This window comes from Camponotus vicinus, unplaced genomic scaffold (genome assembly GCF_025532165.1).
Source record: "Camponotus vicinus isolate PSW18456_S1 unplaced genomic scaffold, iyCamVici1.0 SCAF_1, whole genome shotgun sequence".
Taxonomy (NCBI): Eukaryota; Metazoa; Arthropoda; class Insecta; order Hymenoptera; family Formicidae; genus Camponotus; species Camponotus vicinus.
In genome coordinates, this window is record NW_028141945.1 from 28221423 (window position 1) to 28247917 (window position 26495).

General features: G+C 32.9%; 2 protein-coding genes and 1 pseudogene across 2 annotated transcripts; 1 reads left to right on the plus strand and 2 right to left on the minus strand.

Annotated features, from left to right (window-relative positions):
* Positions 1-47: 47 nt before the first annotated feature.
* LOC145967478 (uncharacterized) lies at positions 48-3172 on the minus strand. The gene is made up of 2 exons (XM_083092453.1): positions 3169-3172; positions 48-2249 (listed from the first exon to the last, which is right to left on the minus strand). The coding sequence occupies exons 1-2, from the start codon at positions 3170-3172 to the stop codon at positions 1585-1587; spliced, it is 669 nt and encodes a 222-aa protein (XP_082948579.1). The 3' UTR covers positions 48-1584.
* Positions 3173-3294: 122 nt separating this feature from the next.
* Positions 3295-4676, minus strand: LOC145970548 (uncharacterized; annotated as a pseudogene).
* Positions 4677-23824: 19148 nt separating this feature from the next.
* On the plus strand, positions 23825-26152 carry LOC145970475 (uncharacterized). The gene is made up of 3 exons (XM_083097321.1): positions 23825-23957; positions 24375-25051; positions 25496-26152. The coding sequence occupies exons 1-3, from the start codon at positions 23927-23929 to the stop codon at positions 25733-25735; spliced, it is 948 nt and encodes a 315-aa protein (XP_082953447.1). The 5' UTR covers positions 23825-23926; the 3' UTR covers positions 25736-26152.
* The last annotated feature ends 343 nt before the right edge of the window (positions 26153-26495 follow it).

Consider the following 26495-nt stretch of genomic DNA (forward strand, 5'->3'; position numbering starts at 1 on the left):
GCAACAATTATCACGTACATCTGTACTCAATAATATTCTGTTAAATTTAATTTTACGATACTGATGACAGTTACGATCTTTATTATACAATGTGGATACACGAATAGGCGAATCAATAACATGAGCGTCGATTGTTTTGTGAGTTTCAATTTCTTTCATTCTTTTGAAAGAATTGTTGAAGAGGGTAGATCTGGTTTCCTACAATATTTTCTGAAAATCGACATGTTATTTTCATAAGAAAATGCAGAAAACGAATCCAAACTGCCAAACTGTCTCACATCATTGGTAAGATGAAGAAGACCATGGATATTATAAGTATTAAAGGTTGGACCTAAAGAGTATCACTTCGAAGAACAAATTTTTGTAGCGCAAGTTCTGCAAAATTCAAAAATTGCCACATGTAAGAATAAAAAAAAGTGCTTGTACAATTTCTCATCCAATTGTAACGATCCGATTTTCGGCGAAAGAGTGCGGATAGTTCGTCGGATGCCGGGGAAAGAAAGAAAGAAAGAAAAAGAAAACGCGAGAGATATATCTATACATCGCTAAGTAAATTTATTGTTGCATTCAAAAATGTACAAGGATGTCAGTGTACGCAATGTATCGTGGCGTGAGTGTGCGTGCGCGCGCGCGCGCGCGCGTGTGTGTGTGCGTGTGTGTGTGTGTTTTGACGCGCTCGAAATCGGTCAATGACCGCGCGTATGCGTCGACGGTGTTTTTGCCGCGCTTTTTCCCGCCGGGGAATCCTGGCGTTCCGAGAATTCCGGTGTACGTAGAATAGCCGGTCGCTTTCGTAGAAGCGCGTCTCGCCGGTGTTCTCGCAAATGCGGCTGCGGATGCCGCGTTATAATTTAGTGCAACACGCGTGTTAAATGCAACGGTCGCGATACAAAATAAAACGCGGTGTAATATTCCGTGCCGCTGAGGCTGTCGCGGCGCGCTAGCGAGATCTCGAACGGACGACGGCGAATGCCGCGATGCTTTACATATCGCGGGAGAGGATCGTATCGCGAAGGAATATGCGTGACTCGCAGCTGGGTCGAGATCTCTCAACTCGGGGCGGCTCTACCTCCACCTTCCGAGAATGATCAGCTGGGGAATTTGGCGGTAATGTGGGTGCACTACCCTGCGCGGTATCGAGATCGCTCGTCTAAGCCGGAGTTCTCCCCACCTTTCGTCCGGGGCGGTAATGCTTTGTTAGGATTCTCAGGATTTGCTTAGAAACGTACGGCTCCGAGTGGATCGAGAGAATGATGATTAGGTGCCGAAATGTGGCCTTCTTATACTGGCTAATTGCCCGCGTCGGCGCGCGGCGGTATCACCCCTTCCGAACGATTTTTTCGGAAACGGTGCGGTCGGGCCCGCTCGGAGGGGTTCGGGTGGTGTGCCGAACGCGGGCTTTCGCCGGTCGGCGGTTCGGGCCACGTCGGCTCCGGTCGGCGGTGTTCGACCGATTCGAGCCTAACGGCTTAGGGCCGTATATGTGAATGATTAAAAAAAAGGTGGGCGTACCGCGCCCCTGCCTATACCCAGCGGGTGTTCTGCCGGGCGGCAGCTTCCGGCGGATGGTGATGCCGAGAAAACTTAACGATGCCGGGGTGCATCGTTATACAATAAACCAAACATTACAACTGGCCCTGTATAAAGCAGAAATTGACGAAAGTCTGTCGCCTTGTATTTGAAAAACATATCGAGAGATCTAGGACGTCTTGCAAAATTTGATGAACAGTATTCTTTAAGATTATTCAATCTTGTACACATAATAGATATGGATCTCTCTGATAATTTTGATAGACGTGAATATTTTCCGTGTATCCATGCAAACAAAATTTTTTTCATGACGCCCAAACACACCAGATGCATATAGTCAAAAAATGTTTGTGAAATTATTCCTATAGGAAGCATTGATAATGGACTCTTACCCTCTTTATGATGATCTTCATCTATGCATCTCACATATTCTTCATCGGTTCGAAGAGAATGATTTATACCATTGACATACCGACTTTCACAGTGTACACCAGAGGCTTTACACTTGGAACAAGGATGTAAAGACACATGACTACGATGGTTAGGAATGAAATTTCGAGCTGGTGCATCAGCTATAAAACATTTCAGTCGCATTGGTATTTTATTGCCATGAAAATTAATTCCTGCGTTAGACAAGATTCTTGTAACGGTAATTATGCATAAAAAGGGCCCACCTTCGCACAAATGTGTTATTGACGTATGTTGTGAAGATGTTATCCCTGATTAACATTCTGAAGGTTTTAGCCGTCGGTCGTTCTTTATACAAAAGTTAATAATGAATAAATGTAAGAAATATTGACATAAAGATTCTACTTTATTTGTTCACCGATTTGCTTTATTTTTAAATATGTTATAGGGGAGATCTTCCCGAGTAATTTCGTATATATATATATATATATATATAAAGGTCGGACTCAAATAGTTTTGGAGATATAGGCTGAAAAAGGATAAAAATAATAAATACAAAATAAGCTAAACCTTCGGAAAACCCACCTATATGAAATAATGGGTAAGAATACCCAATTCCTACGTATTTTTACCTCCTGAACACGAATATGAAACTTAAAAATGGCGGTCGAATTCGCAAGTCGAAGAAAAACGCAAAAAAAGGTAAATTAAAGGTAAATAAAAAAAGGTAAACAATTTAAATTGATATAGAATTTAATACAATTTAATACAATTAAAAAATATCACAAATGTATGTGTACACACACACACACACACACACACACACACACACACGCGCGCGGGGGGTGCAAGGGGGGGCCTTCGGCCCCCCTCCCGCAACCATCCCGCCAGTAGGGGACACATTGCGAAGAGTTCAATCACAATGGATATATGTTGTAAGTTGTAAAGCGAGGTCCACCTTTCCTACCGGCGGGGTGGTTGCGGGAGGGGGGCCGAAGGCCCCCCTTGTACCCCCCGCGCGCGCGTGTGTGTACACATACATTTGTGATATTTCTTAATTGTATTAAATTGTATTAAATTCTATATAAATTTAAATTGTTTACCTTTTTTTTATTTACCTTTAATTTACCTTCCTTTGCGTTTTTCTTCTACTCGCGAGTTTGACCGCCATTTTTAAGTTTCATATTCGTGTTCAGAAGGTAAAAATACGTAGGAATTGGGTATTCTTACCCATTACTTCATATAGGTGGGTTTTCCGAAGGTTTACCTTATTTTTGTATTTATTATTTTTATCCTTTTTCAGCCTATATCTTCAAAGCTATTTGAGTCCGACCCTTATATATATACGAAATTACTCGGGAAGATCTCCCCTATAACATATTTAAAAATAAAGCAAATCGGAGAGGGGCCCCTTTTATGCATAAATACTTTAATAACTTTTGAATAAAGAACGACCGCCAGCTAAAACCTTCAGAATATTAATTAGAGATATGACCTTGACAACATATGTCAATGACATATGTTGTCAAGGTCACATTTGTGCGAGGGTGGGTCCTTTTTATGCATAATAATTACCCTTGTAATATCTGCAATAAATTTTTTTCAAGAAAATATTAGGATCACATGGTTTCTGTGCACCTTTATAAATTCCCACTACTATTGTCTTGCCCGCTGTACATTTATAATTCTGCATTGAATGGACCAAATTTGAATATTACCTGATTTATTTAAACTACATCCATCTACATTAAAATCAAGTTTTAAATAATTAACGATTGGAATATCTGAAAGATGTTGAATTATTCCTGCTTCGATATCAAAATGAACATACTCCCCTGGTTCTACATTAGAAACGACAACACGTGTATGTGGTGTTCTTACATCTTTAGGCAAAGTAAAAAAGCAAGGATGTGTTCGAAGAAGAGATAATATGCTATTACCTTGAACATGTGTTAAATTATTATCCACGAAGCAAGAGCTAAACGTTCGCGAAAAGATGACTCAATCAAAATACTGTTATTAAAAGGTAGTACAACTGATGTATTATGTTCGAAAGTTGCATCATCAAAGAAAATATATTCTTTGGCATCGCACTTATAATTACAATTATCATTATTATTTATAAAAGAACTACATTCGGTAACTAAAGGAATAGAAATATTTTGAATATCACGATTATTTTCATCTGCAATATTGTATTTTAAACAATATCGTGAACGATTCTTTATTTCGAACTTAACCTTATTTCGTTGCCTTATAGATAACTTATATAACGATTTTCGCGAGATAGATGATTTTAATTCAATTTTTTCCATATTTATATACATAATTTTCCTCGGTGACATCTGCTGCAAGCGATGTAGGACACAATCACTTATCTGCTATTATAATATAATATTCTTTGTTCACTAGTGACTGCCGCAACGGTTGAATGAACTCAAAATGATCGAGAAAGCAGCCTGTGAAAAATAGCGGTAAAACTGCGATCGCTGTGGCCAATCACAAGATTCAACCAATTCAATATGGATTCCTTCTATGGCGGAAAATTGTACTGTATTAAGCCGTAATAATACTACGGATTGCGGGTTCGGTTGTGATTGGAATTGATCAATCAGAGTAGCCAAACGGCAAATTGCTTTGCTCTAATGTGATTACGGCTTTATCGGACTATGTGATACTTCAATATCTGCGATATAATATTTATAAATATTATTTTTGGTAAATGTTTACTTTAGGTTACACAGCTCGAAAATTTTTTATTTTCACATATGTTGTAGAGGATACATTCCTAAGTAATACACCGTTTGAATTTTGCGGCGGTCTTTCTTCGTTCCTGAGATATGCGATTTTGAAATTTTATACTTACTTGTATCATCTTTTCGTTACATTCTAAATATGTTTATATTTTTCTGTTTACATTTACCGAGGTCATCTTTCTGAATAACTTTCAAAAGGTTTTAGCCGTTTGTTATTTATTAAATAGTTATTAACAAAAAAAGTTTCATGAATAGATTATAATTTTACCACATCATGTATGTTTAAGAAGAAATATAGGTAATTAAGCATAAAAAGGGCCCAACAATTTAAATTTATATAGAATTTAATACAATTAAAAAATATCACAAATGTATGTGTGCACACACATACGCGCGCGGGTGGTGCAAGGGGGTTCTTCGGCCCCCCCTCCCGCAACCACCCCGCCGGTAGGGGACACATTGCGAAGAGTTCAATCACAATGGATATATGCTGTAAGTTGTAAAGCGAAGTCCACCTTGCCTACCGGCGGGGTGGTTGCGGGAGGGGGGGCCGAAGGCCCCCCTTGCACCCTCCGCGTGCGTGTGTGTGTGTGTGTGTGTACACATACATTTGTGATATTTTTTAATTGTATTAAATTGTATTAAATTCTATATAAATTTAAATTGTTTACCTTCTTTTTATCAGAATATTTATATTAGAATATTAATTAGAGATAGCAAACGTAAACAAAAAAATATAAACATACAAGTAAAATATAATAGGAAACCGTGATGAACAAATGTAAACAAAAAATGTAAATATATAAAGAGGATATAACAAAAAGATGACATAAAAGTATGAAACTTCAAAAGTGCATATCTCAGCAACGAAAAGAGACCGCCGCAAAATTCAAACGGTGTATTACTTAGGAATGTATCCTCTACAACATATGTGAGAATAAAAATTTTTCGAGCTGTGTAACCTAAAGTAAACATTTACCTTATTTTTTATTATAAAGCATAATTATGTAATTTGTAAATTTTGTCAAATTATTATTAACTATTATTATAAAAATAAGTCTCAAAATTTTTTAAAATTTGTGAAAAAAATTGACATTTTTTATTCCAATAAAGCAAACACATATATTATTTTATACATACACCATATACATTTTGCAAGCGAAAAGAGCAAATAAACAACTACAAATTAACAACGAACGATAAATTAAAGACGACAGATTCTGCTTAACCCTTTCGTACGTTCGGCATTCCCAGAAGAGATGCGTTTCATATAAAGACGGTTTTATAGGTTTTTGGGGGTGCTGACTCCAAATTTACCATCAAAATTTAAATTCAAAATGGCAAATTTAAGATGGCGACCATGAAAAGCTTAAATATCAATATATTTAAAATATGCTTGGATTTTTGTTTCAAATATATATTATGGTTTTTCTGAATGTACACACACATACACGTTCGACTCATGACGTTGTTATACACTTTTTTTGCAAGCCGCGCATCTGTCGCGAGATTCGGATGCACGCGTCGTCTTACTTCGCATACACTTTGATTACACATATAAACTGTTATATTTATCATAATAAAGGTGTAATCACATTTAAATAAAACTTTAAGTTTATTATTAGCGCATATATCCTATGATTTTTCAACATAATATACGGTTATTCTTCAGTCTCTAAAAGTTTAATATTTTGCAAAGTTTAAATAATTATATTTTATTGTAAACATTATATTTCAGAGTGCGCAATTTTTTACATGTAACTTGAATCTTCTTCTTTAAAACAAGCCAAGGTAAAAGTTGATAGGATTATTTATTTAAAAGTTATGATTTTTTTCGTAGGTGGAACATATGTCCCGGAGGTACGAAAGGGTTAAATTCTGTCGACAAACTGACATCAATTTGCATTGCGTAGACCCTGTTCAATTTCTGCCGCCAATCAGACATCAAACAGCGTTGCGCAGGTTCTGCTTGATTTCTGCTGCCAATCTGCTATAATAATTCTGTACAAATCCTGTTAGATTTCTGCTACTGACCTGCTGTCAAATTATGTCAGCAGGTTTTGCAGTATTTTTGCTGACATTCTCTTTCATTATCTAATGTAACAGGTTTTGTATACAATCTGTAGTCTTTCTGCTGACAAAAATTTGTTGCAGATGTTTGGCAAAATCTGCTCAAACAGATTTTGCCAAATATCTGGGGATATACAGGGTGGGCCATTTTAATGTCCCTCCCCAAATATCTCTTTTCCTACGCCTTTTACAAAAAAATGTTTCGTACAATGATGTTTTGTACAAAAGTTGTTAGACCTCAAGGGGGACACAAGATAGCGATATAAATTTGTTTGCATATGGCGCCATTTTAGAGATTTTATCATGGCGGCCATTTTTTAAATGGCAGTCGATTTTGTTCTCGAAATAAAAGTTGTAGCTGACAATGAGACGAATACAACAGTTTTTTGTTTTCTGAAATTGGGTCATTTTTCACTGAGTTACAGTGTTCAAAAGTTTACATGTAATTTAAGTAAAAAGCTGCCATCCCTATATAGTATGCGTATTTTGTGTGTGTTGTTTCTATCCATTATCTGGACTGATTCTGTTTGATGGTCCACCAGCTCCAGACCGATTGACACGCATTTTCCCGTGCTTAGCATTACCCAGGATGAACGACGTGAACATATCGGGGTTTCATCCCTTTGAGGTGCTTGATTTACGTGAGTCCCCTTGCCTCTCACGATTCGGGATGGATTACCTACCGCAAGAGATAGTAGATATGATCAAAGTGGTAGGGTTGTGTGGAGGTAATTTCCAAGCTACTGAAAGGAAATATGCTCGAATATATCCCAATAGATATCATCCATGTAGAAAAACGATAAAGAGATTGCTTCAAAGAGCTGAAACGGGCTCATTAAAACGCGAAAGAAAAAAGACTGGTGCAGATAATGTTGTCACTGTAGTAACATTAGCAGAAGTTTTACAGAGTCCGCATACGTCTAGCAGACAAATGGAACGTAGACATGGGGTCTCACGAAAAACGTGTTTAAGAATTCTAAGAGAACAAAAGTTTCATTCATATCACATTGTTCTAACACATAAATTAGAAAACAGAGATTTCGACAGAAGATTACAATTTTGCAATTGGGCTCAGAACCAACTTGCTAGAAATCCATTTTTCTTCTCGAGGGTTCTTTTTACAGATGAATCAACGTCTAATAACAGAGGAGGAGTAAACCGCCACAATTGCCATTATTGATCCGAAAATAATCCTCATTCGCAGAGAAGTGAAGAATTTCAGCATTAGTGGTCTCTAAATGTTTGGGTAGGAATTATAGGCAATTGTGTGATCGGACCTTATTTTTTCGAGAAAAATTTAAATGGTGAAACTTATCTAACGCTTCTTCAAAATCATTTCCCATGTCTTTTGGAAAATGTTACTTGGAAGTTCGTCGTGATATGTGGTTCCAACAGAACGGAGCACCCCCCCACAGAAGTCGCCACGTAGTTAACTACTTAAATAATTTGTTTCAAAATAGATGGTTCGGCATCAGAAGTCAAACACAAGAGTGGCCACCAAGATCTCTTGATCATACGCCACTAGATTTCTTTTTATGGAGATACGTAAAAGAAAAAGTTTTCGCGACAAAACCAACAACTATTGACAACATGAAAATTCGTATCATAAACACATTCTCAGAAATTACTCCTGATGTATTGCAAAAAGTCCAAGAAAGCTTTCGATTACGTTTAATGAAGTGTGCCGCTGTTAATGGAAACTTGTTTGAGCATTTGCGCTAATGTTACAAACATTCATAGTGAGAGACAAGGGGACTCACGTTAATCAAGCACCCCGAATCGTGAGAGGCAAGGGGACTCACGTAAATCAAGCACCTCAAAGAGATGAAACCCCGATACGTCCACGTCGTTCATCCTGGGTAATGCTAAGCACGGGGAAATGCGTGTCAATCGGTCTGGAGCTGGTGGGCAATCAAACAGAATCAGTCCAGATAATGGATAGGAACAACACACACAAAATACGCACACTGTATAGGGATGGCAGCTTTTTACTGCCATCCTGTATATAAATTGTGGAGATAAAAGGTTGATCATAGCAGTTATATGTATATATGTATATATATATATATATATGGGGCGTTCTCTGTCAAAAAGGCCACCCTCCCTGCCCACTTCAATTTTTGAGATAAAATGCTCTAAAAGGGCTTAAAATTTTCGTTGAAGTGTCTATTTTTCAATGCCGTATGGCGTTTTTGAAAATTCAAAATGGCGGACTCAGAATCACGATTAGAATGGAAAAAGCCATTAAAAGCACGATAATATTAGGCAACAAATTTTAAATTTTGTCGGTTATATGAGTACGAATAGTCATTTTCGATGTATTTTTGCCTGCTGAACATGAATCCATTGTCCACATTCGGCTAGCATGTCACAATTTTGAGAAAAATGGCATCAAAGTTGTAGAAACGCCTTTTTTTATGGTTTTCGTGACGTTGTAGCACGGCAGCAAATTTTTTTCCTTAATTTCATTAATGCCTTGCGAAAGTGCCAACTTTTAGCTTCAAAATGCCTTATGCTTCGTTTTGGTATGATTATTCGTTTCTGAGATATAGCTAGAATTACAGAACTAAAGTTAAATATTACACTGGACCCTCGAGAAAATGTATCGTTCGGGCACTCTAGGCACTCAGACGAGGGAACCCCTTCTCCCGCTCAGCTCAGAACCGTCAACACGTATCGCTTCGCCTAATTGTCATTGAAAGACATATTTCGGGCCAAGTTTACGTGCAGTGAGGCCGCGAGGTGACGTATTACTACGGAAGTAAGTTATTGTTTCTGCGCACGCTCCGCGGGCGTGGCTTAGCGCCTGAGTCGACACTTAGGAAAAATTCACACGCGCGAGGGACAGTATCTCGAGGATCCAGTGTATATAATAAATATTTCTCAGTCTTGTCTTGGATTAGAATCTCACAATACATTTATTAGTCACAGAATTCATCGAGTTAATTAACTATAGTTTGCAACTTAGCTAATAATTGATAAGTTTCTTTATGTTTAATTACAAAAATATTTAACTCACATTTTTGTCTTTTTTTTATGACCGAATTGTATTCCTTCTACAATTATCCCAATTATTCCTTATCTCATATCAAAAATAAAAAAATGTCGGCTACATTTCATACAGATAGATGTGTGAATCCGTTCAGGAAACCTGGTGAAAAGGGACATCTTGGTAAAGATTTACGAGTGATACCAAAGTTCATATTAGACAAATTTCCTGATATACCGACCAATTCTAAAATTTGTTCTGGATGTAGGAAAAAAGGTAGGACTAAATTAGAAAATGCTGATATGTCTTTAGATGAATCTAATGATTGTATCACAAACATGGAATTTGATGGAAGTTCATTAGCAATGGATATTGATAATTCAAAGATTGCTCACGATGGTGAAGATAACCTCCGATCACCTAGAGAAATTGAACTGGAAGAAATGCTTGATGGTCTTAAACAAAAATTTTTCAGCTTGAAACACAGTGATCCTTTAAGGGTGCGAATTCTCACCATAGCTCCGTCGTCTTGGAGTGTAAGAAAGATAGCACAAGAGTTTGGTGCATCACGATTTTTAGCAAAAAAATCGAAGGAACTGAAGTCTAACCACGGCGTGTTAGCTGATACTACTACAAGAGTTGGGAAAGTTTTACCGCAAACTACTGTAACCAAAATAATCGAGTTTTACAATAGTGACATAAACAGCAGGAAAATGCCTGGAATGAAGGATGCCATTTCCTTAATAATTGACGGTAAACGGACAATGGTGCAGAAACGTCTTTTGTTGTTAAATTTAAAAGAACTGTATGTCTCATTTAAAGAATCTAACCCAAAATATGATGTTAGCTTTAGTACATTTGCTAAACTTAGACCTAGAAATTGCATACTCGCTGGGGCTTCTGGAACACACTCCGTTTGTGTTTGCACAATCCACGAAAATATCAAGTTAATGATCGATGCAATTGATGTACGAAAACTAACAGAAAATACAGACAAGCCACTTTCCAATTATAAAGATTGTTTGAATGAAATTATGTGTAAGGAACCGAGTCCTGATTGCTACCTTGATGAATGTGACCAATGCCCAGGTACTACTGAGCTTTCTACAAAACTATCTAAACTATTGGACAATTCATGCATTTCTCATGTGCAATGTTCTTTATGGACCGGAACCGATCGATCAACTCTATTAACGCAACAACTAAAAGTTGATGAGTTCATAAACGAGCTATGCAACAGGTTGCAAATTCTGAAACCTCATTCATTTATCGCTAAACAACAAACGCTTTTCATTTCAGAAAAGAAAAAGAATCTTCGTGAAGGTGAAGAAGTAATTGTGATGTTTGACTTCTCTGAAAACTATTCGTATGTTTGTCAAGATGCCTCACAAGCATTCCACTTCAACAATGATCAGTGCACTGTGTTTCCTGTTATTTACTATTATAAAGAAAATTCGGAATTAAAGCACAAGAGTAACGTATTTTTATCAGAAAGTTTGAAACACGACACTGCTGCCGTTTATACTATACAAACATTATTAATACCGCAGATAAAAAAAGATGTCAAAAATCTTAAAAGAATTATATACATGACTGATGGGGCAAAACAGCATTTTAAAAATAAATTTCAAATTGCTAACTTAGTTCATCATAAAGAGGATTTCAATGTTCAAGCAGAGTGGCATTATAGTGCGACTGCTCACGGTAAAAGCGGTTATGACGGCATCGGTGCTACATTTAAAAGAGAGGCATATAAAGCAAGTCTTGTTGCTAAGCCACAGAATGCAATACTAACACCTCACGTTCTTTTTAATTGGGCTAAAAAACATTTCAAGAACATAAGGGTTTTTTACTTTAAGAAAACTGATCATGAGAGGATAAGAAGAAAACTTAATAAGAGATTTGAAATTGCTCAGCCTGTACCGCAAATTCTTAAGAATCATGGATTTATAGTTGATGGCGAGAACAATGTATTAATCAAAAGGTATTCCAATGATACAAATGGGACGCTATGGTAGTTATGCGGGAGAAAGGGATACAGAATTAAAAAAAAATATTTCATGACACATCCACCCACCCACAGACACACACACGCATGCACGTGAGAGGCAAGGGGACTCACGTAAATAAAGCACCCCAAGCGTGAGAGGCAAGGGGACTCACGTAAATGAAGCACCCCAAGCGTGAGAGGCAAGAGGACTCACATAAATCAAGCACCCCAAAGGGATGAAAGCCCCGCCACGTCCACGTCGTTCATCCTGGGTACTGCTAAGCACGGGAAAATGCGTCAGTCGGTCTGGAGCTGATTGACCATCAAACAGAATCAGTTCAGCGCGCAACCGGTGTTTCTAATTCTAGCTATATCTCAGATCACGAAAACCATAAAAAAAGGCGTTTCTACAACTTTGATGCCATTTTTCTCAAAATTGTGACATGCTAGCCGAATGTGGACAACGGATTCATGTTCAGCAGGCAAAAATACATCGAAAATGACTATTCGTACTCATATAACCGACAAAATTTAAAATTTGTTGCCTAATATTATCGTGCTTTTAATGGCTTTTTCCATTCTAATCGTGATTCTGAGTCCGCCATTTTGAATTTTCGAAAACGCCATACGGCATTGAAAAATAGACACTTCAACGAAAATTTTAAGCCCTTTTAGAGCATTTTATCTCAAAAATTGAAGTGGGCAGGGGGGTGGCCTTTTTGACAGAGAACGCCCCATATATATATATATATATATATATATGTATATATATACATATAACTGCCACTTCCTATACGGAAAATAATTGATATTAGATATCCTTTTTACTGACAAAATAATGAGAGGAATCAACTGGTGTAAAGGAAACACATAGTTGTTTTGAAGAAAAAATATGTAATTAGTAATTGCAAATTACATATTTTTTCTTCGAAACAATTATGTTTTTTCTTTACACCAAATGATTTCTCTCATCATTTTGTACATAAAAGTATTAAGGTGAGGTAATCGAAAAATGAATATTTTACAAGATATTTTACGGTTTATGTAAAATTAAGAAACGATTTCAAGCCTCATAACTCGGAAAGTACTTAATGAAAACTAACTTAATTATAGTGTTTTGGAAAGCTCTCGAAATGAACTGCAAGAATATGCAATAAAAAGTAGGCAGTTCTATTTAAGAAATTTAAGATGACCTTCACCAATAAAAACTAACTTAATTATAGTGTTTTGGAAAACTCTCGAAATGAACTGCAAGAATATGCAATAAAAAGTAGGCAGTTCTATTTAAGAAATTTAAGATGACCTTCACGTGACCTTAACAACGCTATTCAAGGTCGTACCAATATTACTATTTAATGCGTTACTTGAAACCCTACAACTTTTGTTTGAAATATTTTTATCTACCGTTCTTGGTTTTCGAGATATTTGGCTGGCACGGGTGGTCTGATACACCCTGTATATATACATATATACATACATATAACTGCTATGATCAACCTTCTATCTCCACAATTTATATACAGGGTGTCAGTAAAAAGGATATAAGTGGCAGTTAATCAAAAGGTTGATCATAGCAGTTATATATATATATATATATATATATATATATATATATATATATATATATATATATACATATAACTGCTATGATCAACCTTTTGATTAACTGCCACTTATATCCTTTTTACTGACACCCTGTATATAAATTGTGGAGATAGAAGGTTGATCATAGCAGTTATATGTATATATGTATATATACAGGGTGTATCAGACCACCCGTGCCAGCCAAATATCTCGAAAACCAAGAACGGTAGATAAAAATATTTCAAACAAAAGTTGTAGGGTTTCAAGTAACGCATTAAATAGTAATATTGGTACGACCTTGAATAGCGTTGTTAAGGTCACGTGAAGGTCATCTTAAATTTCTTAAATAGAACTGCCTACTTTTTATTGCATATTCTTGCAGTTCATTTCGAGAGCTTTCCAAAACACTATAATTAAGTTAGTTTTCATTAAGTACTTTCCGAGTTATGAGGCTTGAAATCGTTTCTTAATTTTACATAAACCGTAAAATATCTTGTAAAATATTCATTTTTCGATTACCTCACCTTAATACTTTTATGTACAAAATGATGAGAGAAATCATTTGGTGTAAAGAAAAAACATAATTGTTTCGAAGAAAAAATATGTAATTTGCAATTACTAATTACATATTTTTTCTTCAAAACAACTATGTTGTATGTATTACTTATATACAGGGTGTTTCCTTTACACCAGTTGATTCCTCTCATTATTTTGTACGTAAAAGTATTAAGGTAAGATAATCGAAAAATGAATATTTTACAAGATATTTTACGGTTTATGTAAAATTAAGAAATTATTTCAAGCCTCATAACTCAAAAAGTACTTAACAAAAAGGTACTTAATCATAGTGTTTTGGAATGCTCTCGAGATGAGCTACAAGAATGTGCAAAAATATATAGGGTATTCCATTTAAAAAAATTGAGGTGACCTTCACGTGACCTTCAAATGACTCTTCAAGGTCAAACCAATGGTACCATCTTATGGCCCCCTTGAAACCAAACAACTTTTGTCTGAAACATTTTTCTCTCCCGGGCTTGGTTTTCGAGATATTCGACTGGATGTATTAAAATGAGCCACCCTGTATATATGTATATATATATATATATATACATATAACTGCCACTTCCTATACGGAAAATAATTGATATTAGATATCCTTCATGAGCACTAAGGATATCCATGAATATACGAAAAACAGTCATTAGAGATGCTGTAGATATCCAAATGTCCACAATTCGAAGTTTCATAGATATCTACAGGATATGTAAACTAATATCCTGTACAACATAGATATCCGTACAACATTCAGTGGATATTTATATAGATACATTTATTATTAATATAGATACATTTACTATTATACAGGGTGTCCTAGACCACCCGTACACCCCTTTTCTTTCAAAAATTAAGCATTTTAGAGAAAAACGTTTTGGACAAAAATTGTATGGTTTTGAGGGGAACATAAGATGGTGTCATTGGTTTGACCTTGGATGGCATCGTTAAGATGAGGTCAAGGACACCTTTAATTTCTTAAATGGAACTACATATTTTTATTGCATATTCTTATAGCTTATGTCGAGAGCTTTCCAAAACACTATAATAAAGTATTTTTTCATCAAGTACTTTTCGAGTTATAAGGCTTGAAATAATTTCTTAATTTTACATAAACCATAAAATATCTAGTAAAATATTCATTTTTCGATTATCTTACCTTAATACTTTTATGTACAAAATAATAAGAGGAATCGATTGGTATAAGGAAAATACATAATTGTTTCGAAAAAAAAAATGTAATTGTTAATTGCAAATTACATTTTTTTTTTTCGAAACAATTTTGTGTTTTCTTTACACCAATTGATTCCTCTCATTATTTTGTACATAAAAGTATTAAGGTAAGATAATCGAAAAATGAATATTTTACTAGATATTTTATGGTTTATGTAAAATTAAGAAATTATTTCAAGCCTTATAACTCGAAAAGTACTTGATGAAAAAATACTTTATTATAGTGTTTTGGAAAGCTCTCGACATAAGCTATAAGAATATGCAATAAAAAATAGGTGGTTCCGTTTAAGAAATTAAAGGTGTCCTTGACCTCACCTTAACGATGCCATCCAAGGTCAAACCAATGACACCATCTTATGTTCCCCTCAAAACCATACAATTTTTGTCGAAAACATTTTTCTCTAAAATGCTTAGTTTTTGAAAGAAAAGGGGTGTACGGGTGGTCTAGGACACCTTGTATATTAATATTTATTTTTGCATGGATATTTATTTTATCTTCTATGATACATATATGGCGGAATTCGCCATAAAAAAAATTAACCGCCTGCGGTTAATTTTTGGAGCTCTGGGGCTCCTCTCACAAAAGAAGAGTTACGGCTATAACAGTCTTCGAGCTAATGCGCTCTTTGACCAATAAGCCATGACTCACGGGACCAGTGCCGCGGCCTTATATACTGTCTTAGATGGATCCCACTTTCGGGTTAGGCGTTTTCCTTTTCGCTACTTAGCGGCAAAGCCTGAAACTCGTGGAAATATATGAATATCCATTAGATATCTTTGGTAGCTACTTGGTAGATATACACTCACACTAAAAAAAATGGACTACTAAATTTTAGCAAAATATTTTAACATCTTTTAATGGCAACAAATCAACAAAAAATCACCGTATTGATATGAAATAAAGCTCAAATTAAACAGTCCTCTTAAAAATTAAAAAAACCAAATTTGAGTTACAAAAAATATTTTACAAAATGACAAATGCTGAAGATAGACTTTAAGAAATAGAAAACAAATTTTTTTTTAAACTGCTGCATTGCTCAGGAAAATCGACTCCCTAGTGCAAAACTGTTTTTAAGCTTATTTATTTCTTAACAAATCCATATTTTAATAAATTTTCTACAATCTTTTTTGATAAAGTTATACCGTTTCGAAGAAAGTGTTATAAAATGAAACTTTCCTTGTAAAATCTGCAATTCAGAAACAAATTATCATGGAAAACTTTTTCAATTAAGAAATTAAAATGTATCTCAATCCAAGATGCTCCACATAGAGATAGACGGTCAGATTTAAATTTTTCCTCAAAACGAGAGATATAACTTTATCAAAAAAGATCGTAGAAAATTGATTAAAATATGAATTTATTAGGAAATAAATGAGCCTTTTTAAAAACCCATACATTTTTATACCAGAAAATAAAAATTTTTGTAAAATTTTTGTACCAGTTAAAAAAAATTTGTTTCTCAAAGTCTATCTTCAACGTCCGTCATTTTAAAATATTTTTTGTAAAACATTTTTTGTAACTCAATTTTAAAATATTTTTTATAAAATATTTTCTATAACTCAAATTTGCTTTTTAAAAGAAATGTTCAGACTTTTATTTGAGTTTATTTCATTTTAATACGATGATTTTTCAATGATTTATTGTTATTGAAAGATGTTAAAAAATTGTGCTAAAATTTAGTGGCCCGTATTTTTTGTGTGTGAATGTAGATATGTGGATAACATATGTACATCTAGTGGATATTTCTGGTAGCTATTTAGTGGATATAGATATGTGGATGTTATATATACATCTACTAGTTATCTATAGAGGATATGGACCTCATATAGACATTTAGACATTTACTAGATATCTATTAGATACATTTTTCCGTATGGGTTATTTCTCTACTCGTTAATTTATCAGATATACTCGTAATCTAATAACTTTCAAAAAAATGTATACGAGCAGAATTGTGTTATATTATGATCGTTTTCCTTTCTAAACTATCGTGTGTGTCAAGCGCACTTTGCCGCTTATAAAATCATTACAATGACCTTGGGTCAATAAACGCACTCCTTTGTATCGGTCTCATTCAGGTATTTTATATTCAATTGTGATACGATCTACGTGGAGTCTTACGATGTCATATATTGTCATGTATAATCTATTTTAGAGAAAAATCTCTAATATATTATATTTACACACATTTTTATAACATGTCTTATTTTTTATAAATATTGTGTGTGTGTGTGTGTGTGTATTGTAATTATATAAGTGTAATGCTAAATTTGTATAACTAGTTATATACAGGGTGAGCCATTTTAATTAACGCACGCAATTATTTCGGAAACAAAGCATTTTAGAGAAAAATGTTTCAGACAAAAGTTTTATGGTTTCGAGGGGGCCATAAGATGGTATCATTGGTTTGACACTGAAGAGTCATTTGAAGGTCACGTGAAGGTCACTTCAATTTTTTTAAATGGAACACCCTATATATTTTTGCACACTCTTGTAGCTTATCTCGAGAGCTTTCCAAAACACTATAATTAAGTACCTTTTCGTTAAGTACTTTTTGAGTTATGAGACTTGAAATAATTTCTTAATTTTACATAAACCGTAAAATATCTTGTAAAATATTCATTTTTCGATTATCTTACCTTAATACTTTTACGTACAAAATAATGAGAGGAATCAATTGGTCTAAAGAAAACACATAGTTGTTTTGAAGAAAAAATATGTAATTTGCAATTAACAATTCCATATTTTTTCTTAAAAACAACTATGTGTTTTCTTTACACCAATTGATTCCTCTCATTATTTTGTACGTAAAAGTATTAAGGTAAGATAATCGAAAAATGAATATTTTACAAGATATTTTACGATTTATGTAAAATTAAGAAATTATTTCAAGTCTCATAACTCAAAAAGTACTTAACGAAAAGGTACTTAATTATAGTGTTTTGGAAAGCTCTCGAGATAAGCTACAAGAGTGTGCAAAAATATATAGGGTGTTCCATTTAAAAAAATTGAAGTGACCTTCAAATGACTCTTCAGTGTCAAACCAATGATACCATCTTATGGCCCCCTCGAAACCATAAAACTTTTGTCTGAAACATTTTTCTCTAAAATGCTTTGTTTCCGAAATAATTGCGTGCGTTAATTAAAATGGCTCACCCTGTATACAGGGTGGGGCATTTTAATCGCCCCAGGCGGATATCTGGAAAACTAAGAGAGATACAGAAAAATGTTTCATACAAAAGTTGTATCGTTTGAAGGGGGACATAAGATGATATTACTGATTTGACCTTGGGTGGCGCCATTAAGGTCAGATCAAGGTGACCTTAATTTTCTTAAATAGGAACCCTAATTTTTTATTGCATATTCTTGTAGCTTATCTCGAGGGCTTTCCAAAACACTATAATAAAATATTTTTCCCTTAAGTACTTTTTGAGTTATAAGGCTTGAAATCATTTCTTAATTTTACACAAACCGTAAAATATCTAGTAAAATATTCATTTTTCGATTATCTTACCTTAATACTTTTATGTACAAAATAATGAGAGGAATCAATTGGTGTAAAGAAAACACATAGTTATTTTTAAGAAAAAATATGTAATTTGCAATTAACAATTACATATTTTTTCTTAAAAATAACTATGTGTCTTCTATATCCGCCTGGGGCGATTAAAATGCCCCACCCTGTATATATATATATATATATATATATAAGGCTTGAAGAATTAAATTAATTTATATAAAAATAGAATAGAATATTAAAATAGAATATAAATAAATTTGATTTATATATATATATTTCAAGCCTTATTTTTTTTATATAAATTAATTTAATTTATTAGTTAATGTATAAAAATATTAAACTATCAGAAAATAAATAATTTTTGTAAAATATTACAGATATAACACACACATTTTATATTCACATTATATTACATTTTATATACAAAATATTATAGATATTATATTTATTTCGATATAGTATTACAAACATTACATTCTTTCATCACAATATAAACAAATTATATGTAAATTATTGATTTTTAATGATAAGAAAATTCAATTTATATAAATAAGAATATATATGGATCTCTTATAAAATTTTAGAAGTGCTTTCACCTGGAATAATGCTGGTCACAGATATATTCTTCTTGAAACTAAATATTTTTTATCATTTTTTATAAAATATATATCTCATAATTTATTAGAGGTGGTAATTTTTATTGATTTATACATCCACATGCACGCACGCACGCGTGTATGCGCATGTGCGTGCATGCATGTACGTGTGCGTGCGTACGTGCGTGTACGGCATGTGCGCGCGCGCGCGCGCGTGTGTGTGTGTGCATATATACATTTATTTGAAAAAAGAAATATAAATTTGTAACAAGCAACTACATATTTAAAAAAAACAACTATGTATTTTCTTTACATCAATTGAAGAATACATTCCGTGCAAAACTCAACATAAAAGAATCATTTAAAAGAATCGAAAATGAGCAAGCCATGACTTTGGAGTGTAATATGATTTGTTCATATTTTTCTGATCTATGTCATGCACAAAACTGCAGAAGTTTCAAAAATTACTAAAAAAATTAGTACCGATATTACATCATTAATTTAACTCGTAAAAATAAATTCCTTTTTCCTCTATATTCTTTTTCCTCTACATGCATTTTTCCTCTTAAGCTATAAAAAATGGTTAAGTTTTACATGCAAAACTCCGCAATTGATTCTTTTTATTATTTTACATAATTAATGTTTTGTACATAAAATATTGATGGAAAATAATTGGGAAATGAATATTTTATGAGATATTTCGTAAGTTCGTTTAAAATTAAATCGAGTTAAGGCATAAAATATCTCATAAATTATTCAATTTTTAGCCATCTTATTCTTATAACTTTGCGCCTAATATTGCGAGGAATTGATTTATATAAAAAAAATTAGTGTTTCATTTAAAAAAGCTAGGTTGACTTTCATATAATCTTGGAAAATAACACAAAAGTTAAAATTTAAGATTATTTTTTTTCTCTCTTAAAATCTTATAAATTTTGTCTAAACTATTTTTTGTAGAATGTTAAATTTCAAAAAAAATATGTGATACACTCGTATATAAGTGTTACAAATTTTTTTTATTTTGTTGTCTTTTGTCTTGTTTTATATATCTACATTTTATTTTTGTTTTAAAACTTGATGCGACTGGCCGATGATTGACCAATAAAAAATTTTAGAATTGCAATCAAAAGTATTAATATTTTATATATTTTACAATTAGAATTTCTCTCTGTATAAACATATTTTTATCTTAAATTAGTGAAGAAAGGGAAAGAGATTTTTGAAAACAATTTCTTGTTTTCTTTTTGGTAATTTTTTTAAATAGAAACAATAAGAGAATTTATGTTATTATTATTATTATTATTATTATCTTACATTATATATATTATTAACATAAACAATTATATTATTTTTTTGTTAATATACCGCAAATAATATTTCAATTTAACACTCTGATACATAATAATACTGAACTATTTAATAGGACAATAGAAGAAATGGCTAACAGGATGTTATTATTCCATTCGTTTTTTTCGTTGTCCTGTCAGTCGTTAGAAGTATACAAATGATACGATATATATTTAAACAACGCTGCGTATTTAATGCCACGCGCGATGTAAAAGTAAGGCTCCGGTTTTAAAATCAGAATTCCATTGGCAGTAATGACAGGGATCGTCGGCTGCTTGTCTTAGGTTAGTTAGGTCCATTCGATTAAGATTCATCATTGTTTATTATCGATCGCCAAAGAAAAAATTCGTAGATAGCAGATTAAAATCTAATACGCGGAAATCATAATACATACGCGATCTTTCTTCTCTATATGCCCCCTTGTGATATTTTAAATGTTCTTGTTGAAATCGTATACGAAAATAATCCTTATATCTTATAAGTTTAGCGTCTACATAATTATATAATCTTTTATAAATACCAGTTATAGATTTTTTAAATAAAATATTGGATGAGAAAGAAAAAATGATTGTACCAATACGTTTGTAAGATTGTTAAAAGACTATTGCAGTATATTAACAATTTAAATAGTCTGGTACATAATTATTTTATATTGAAAAGGTAATATATATAGATAAGATCTATATATTAATGTTCAATAACATTGATACATATAAGAAAATTGATTAAAATAATAATACGGTTTATAAAATAGAGAAAATATATATTACAAATAAATGTATAATCTTTTTAACACATTTAATTCTTGCAAAATTTAGTACTAGACTAAATAATGCTGATCTGAAATATAGAAGACTTGAATTAATAATATATTGTTTCCACTAAAAATAATAAATGACGATTCGGAATCACATTATAAGTACTATCTTAACTTAAAATATTTTTCTAAAAATTGAGACACGTGATGCAGATTATACATTATAATTAAAATTGATATTTTGCAATTTATGTATTCTTTTGTTTGTATTAATTGAACAATGTCGCCATCGAGATCGGCAGTGATATATAGGCTATCCAGTAATAAACGTATCACCTCTTGTATGCAAATAGGACAAATTAAACTGAATAGAAAAATTCTGTATCGTTTTGCGCTTTTCGCAATAATTAATAAGAAATTGATTAATAAAGATTAATCAATTCATGCGAATATTATAGTGAAAAGAGATAACTTATTAGTTACTAGACACATAATGAAGCGTTGGGTGGAGCGTTTTTCCTATGATAACAATTACATACAATTATGCTGGATTCTCGAGTCTTAGCAGCAACTATGATAGCGGGCTCTTTTCGCATGCTAATGTTATCACAAATTAATCGATTTTTCTCAATTAATTTCTTATTAATTATTACGAAAATCGCATAATAATAAAGTATTTTTTACTCAGTTTAACTCGTTCTACCTACACACTATAGGTGATACGATTATTACCTATGTTATTAATAATATTATAGGGTGCCTGGTAACCGTACAATAACCCTATAATATTTTATATAATATTTCATGTAGTACAAATAAAGTATATACAGGGTGTCCCATTTTAATTTTTTTCAACTTTCACACTCGAATATCTCGAAACCATGGCGGTTTCGGTGAAAATGTTTTAAACAAAAGTTGTATGGTTTTAAGGGGGCCATAAGATGATGTCATTGGTTTTATCTTGAAAAGTTGTTTGAAGGTCACGTAAAGGTCACCTTCAATTTTTTAAATGGGAACCCCTATTTTTTATTACTTATTCTTGTAGCTTATCTCGAGAGCTTTCCAAAACACTATAATAAAGTATTTCTTCATTGAGTACTTTTCGTGTTATGAGGCTTGAAATAATTTCTTAATTTTACATAAACCATAAAATATCTAGTAAAATATCCATTTTTCGATTATCTTACCTTAATACTTTTATGTACAAAATAATGAGAGGAATCAATTGGTGTAAAGAAAAAACATAGTTGTTTTTAAGAAAAAATATGTAATTTGCAATTCCAATTGTACGTGAAAAAATAAGACTTTTGTATCAAACGTTTTTCCTGAAAGTGCCTCTGTCAATCTTAAAAGTGACCTTGAAAGTAACTGTGATGAAATAATGAAAATAATGACTTCAAATGTTAAGATTGATAGAGGCACTTTCAGAAAAAACGTTTGATACAAAAGTTTCTTATTTTTTCACGTACAATTCGAATCTGTAATAAAAAGTACCGTGTTTCCCTAAAAAAATTCAACTTCCGATCCGGATGGCGTATTTCCGGTCGGAATCAAAAGTTGAAAATATCACCATTTGATAGAGCGTACCCGATTTACTTAAAAATTGTTCGCGATTCTTGATAAATGCCATTTATTTTCATTTTAAAAGGGGTGTACGAATGGTCTGGATCACCCTATATATTATATATACACAAAGTGTTTCGGTAAATAATGAGCAATCTCTTATGAACATATGGAATAAAAATAACTTTATAAATTCCTGTCTTTAAATGTCTTTTAACAACATATATCTACTAAGAAATTTGTTAAAATTAAAATTTGAGAAACATTTTTTTTAAATAACTTTTATATCACTCTATAGATTTTAATAATTTATGATAATTATTTTTATGTTAAGTAAAGATCTTCAAAATAAGCGTGATTCTTAATACAATGTCGGAAAACCAGAAGCGAATTACTTATATCTTTTTAACTTATATAATTTTGGAGTCGATAGGTTTCTTTTATAGGTTATTTTAAATATGTTTTTAGATTTTTCTCCCTACATTTTTTTAAGAAAAAAGGGTATCTGTTCCATTTCGTCAAAACTATTTTCGAGAAAAACACATTTAATCGATAGAAATTAAATGATTATGATAATAAAATAATGAGAGGTGATAAAAAAATGTATTGTAGAAAAAATTTTATAAAAACTTATGGAGTTATTTTTTTCCTTTCTACATGTTCACAAGAGATTGTACTTTACCGAAAAACCGTGTATATATATGTACGCTTGAGAATAAAATTTATTTCAATACAATAAAGTTTATTTCAATACAATGTGTATATTAAGTTATGCATATTAAAAATCGAATTTGGGTTTCGTCTTTCTTATTATTTAATAGTTACTTATTTTTATGTCAAATTTTTAAACATATTATACTCTTTATTTAATAAATGTTTTATTTTCCCGTGACAAACGGAGAACAGCTTCGAATAAATTGGAGCTCGTTAATCGTAAGAAGAGGTCAGTAGTGCAGTTTAGTCATTCGTATAAGAGCAGCTCGAACATCAGTAACTCCATTAAAGTGGATCAACGTTGCACGGTGTCACGATGAACGTGGTAGTGATACCGTTCTTCTTAGGTGAGAATTTCGAATTGTCGTCGCCAAGATCGCGTAGACGACTCAAATCGGAATCATTCGCCGCTTCCCGATATTCTTGCGATCGATTCTCAGTTTGTTTTGAATTAACATATCTTCCGTAAGTATTAGGATCAATACCGGATAACGACAAATCGGATTTGCGAAATCGAACTCGATTACGTAATGCAAACACTTATCGGAAACCGTGAGAGAACCGCCCTTAAGCTGAGAGAGATAATAGAAATATTTAATCGTGCGCATTGACGTCATACTCGTCGCCTTAATCAAGCTCCATTCAAGCTGCTAAATGGCCGGCCATTCAGACTGGTCATTCTCGCGGGCGGGCGACTCGGTCATAAGTAAACTCATCGCCCCACGCGTGCAATGATACGATGATGCTTCTTTTTTTTCCCTCAGCCGCGCATCTCACTGTCGATGAGACGTGGTCGCATGGACCGGAGTACACGTTTCAGGTTCAGGTGAACTGCACCGCGATCCCAGAAGAAGGCGTTTATGGTAGTGTACGGCTAAATTTGGAGTCGAAATTGATCTGCCAACCATTGAAAAATGGCCATTCGTTAAGCTGTCATTTTGAGGACTCGAAGGCGAACAGTTTCGCTGCTGATAGTCTAGATCCATCGGAACCGGCGACACCAACTGGACAAGTGAACCGACAACCGGCTTATGAGATCAACGAGGATCAATTTGAGATCAAGTTCAACAAGCGAGGACTAGACGATCTCATAGTGAACGAGAACATTCAGCCGCGCGAACTCGACATGGTCAGGATGATCGTGGGTCAGTTAAGCGTGGGTGCCACTCTAGATGGTATCGGCAATGACGTGTCTTTCGATGCGATGGAGAACTTTACTCAGGGCGAATGTTATACGACTTTCAAGATCGACAAAAAGCTTGTGGATCGTTCGTTGTATGCGAAACCAGCTTACGCGCTTAGACCGACCTTTGGATTGAAGGATGGAAAGCTGGTGCAGATACGAAAGATCAGGAATCTATACATGTGCGCGCATAAGGTGCCGTATTTTTTTGGCAGCGCCGACAGTTTCCGAGAAGAGAGCGATATTATATCTGACGCAGTAAGGATCGACTTCGTACTTTTACAATTTTTTTGATATTTTTCTTTCCTTGCTTATACATAATTATAGTATATATACATACATAAAAATATACAAAACTATACAATAATCTATTCTAAGATGATCGACATAGCAAATTATGTACATACATTAACAATTTTTAATATTTACAAATTAATTTGTTTATAAGATATTAAAACTTTACAAACGAAGAAATAAAATATAGTGCAAAATAGCTTTTATTTTTCAATATTTAATTATTATTAGTTTCACTATAATTATAATATTTTAAATTTAATTAACATACAAAAGATATAAATATACATACTATAAATTTGAATATTTGAAATTTAATTAACATACAAAAGACAATAATAATTAATTATAATGTTATAATTCTCTCTACGACAATAAAAAATGTACTTTCCTCTTTTTCTGTCATAGAGCTTGTCGGATGGACATATCATCATAACATCGACAGAATTCATATCCGGTACGTCAAATGTAATAACAACGAGCAAAATAACCGAGGAGGTGGTAACAACTCTTTACGAGAATGTACGGCTCAGGCTCGAATCGATCCAACCCGCGGAAAGCGAGCCGCCAGCTGTGAAGGAAGCGGAATCTGTTAGTATCTTCATAGGCAGATGGTTAATAGACAACTCGTCCGAGGAAGATAATTAACATATCAAAAACAATTGCATTATCTACAAATGCGATATACATGGATGACGCGTGTGAAACAAGAAGATAAGAAATTCTTTCATTCGAAGTGTGACTTACCTTAATTTGATTCATCTATCTCTATTTAACGTGTAAATTAGAGTTATATTGAGGTTGCAGCAATGCATTTTCGTGTTTAACAAATTGCAAAAATTATCTTGCGCGTGTGAATAATATCCGTGAATAATTATAAATTAAATTAAATTATAAAATTGTTATAATCTTAATTATAAATAATAAGAAAAAAGTGTTGTTACGAAAGTGTATTTTAATATACTAGAGTGTACAGTGATAACATAACCTTCTTATTTGTATAATATTATAATACGATTGATTTTATGAGAAATAAAGATTATATATAATAAATTACACATTTATATATCTTAAATGCTATTTTATATTTTAAATACTATTTTATATATATATATATATATACAGGAGGTAGACAAAATAATATGAACACCTAAAAAAATACTTCCAAATCTTGAAAAATTGCATTATTTAATAAAAGAATGGGACAATATTCCACTAAAGGCTATTCAAAAATTGTATGATTCTATTTCAAGCGGAATTGAAACTATATAAAAGACAAATGGTGGCCTAATATTTTATTAATAAACAAACATAGTGTACTTTTTAGATGTTTATATTATTTTGTCTCCCTGTATATATATATATATATATATATATATATATATATATATATATTAATTCTATATTT

What these genes read in the sequence shown, in the direction of transcription:
- LOC145970475 (XM_083097321.1), top strand. Translation starts at nt 23,927, where the DNA reads ATGAACGTGGTAGTGATACCGTTCTTCTTAG. An exon ending in AGTGATACCGTTCTTCTTAG is followed by an intron (nt 23,958 to 24,374) that starts GTGAGAATTTCG and finishes TTTTTCCCTCAG; the next exon opens with CCGCGCATCTCACTGTCGAT. An exon ending in GCGATATTATATCTGACGCA is followed by an intron (nt 25,052 to 25,495) that starts GTAAGGATCGAC and finishes TTTCTGTCATAG; the next exon opens with AGCTTGTCGGATGGACATAT.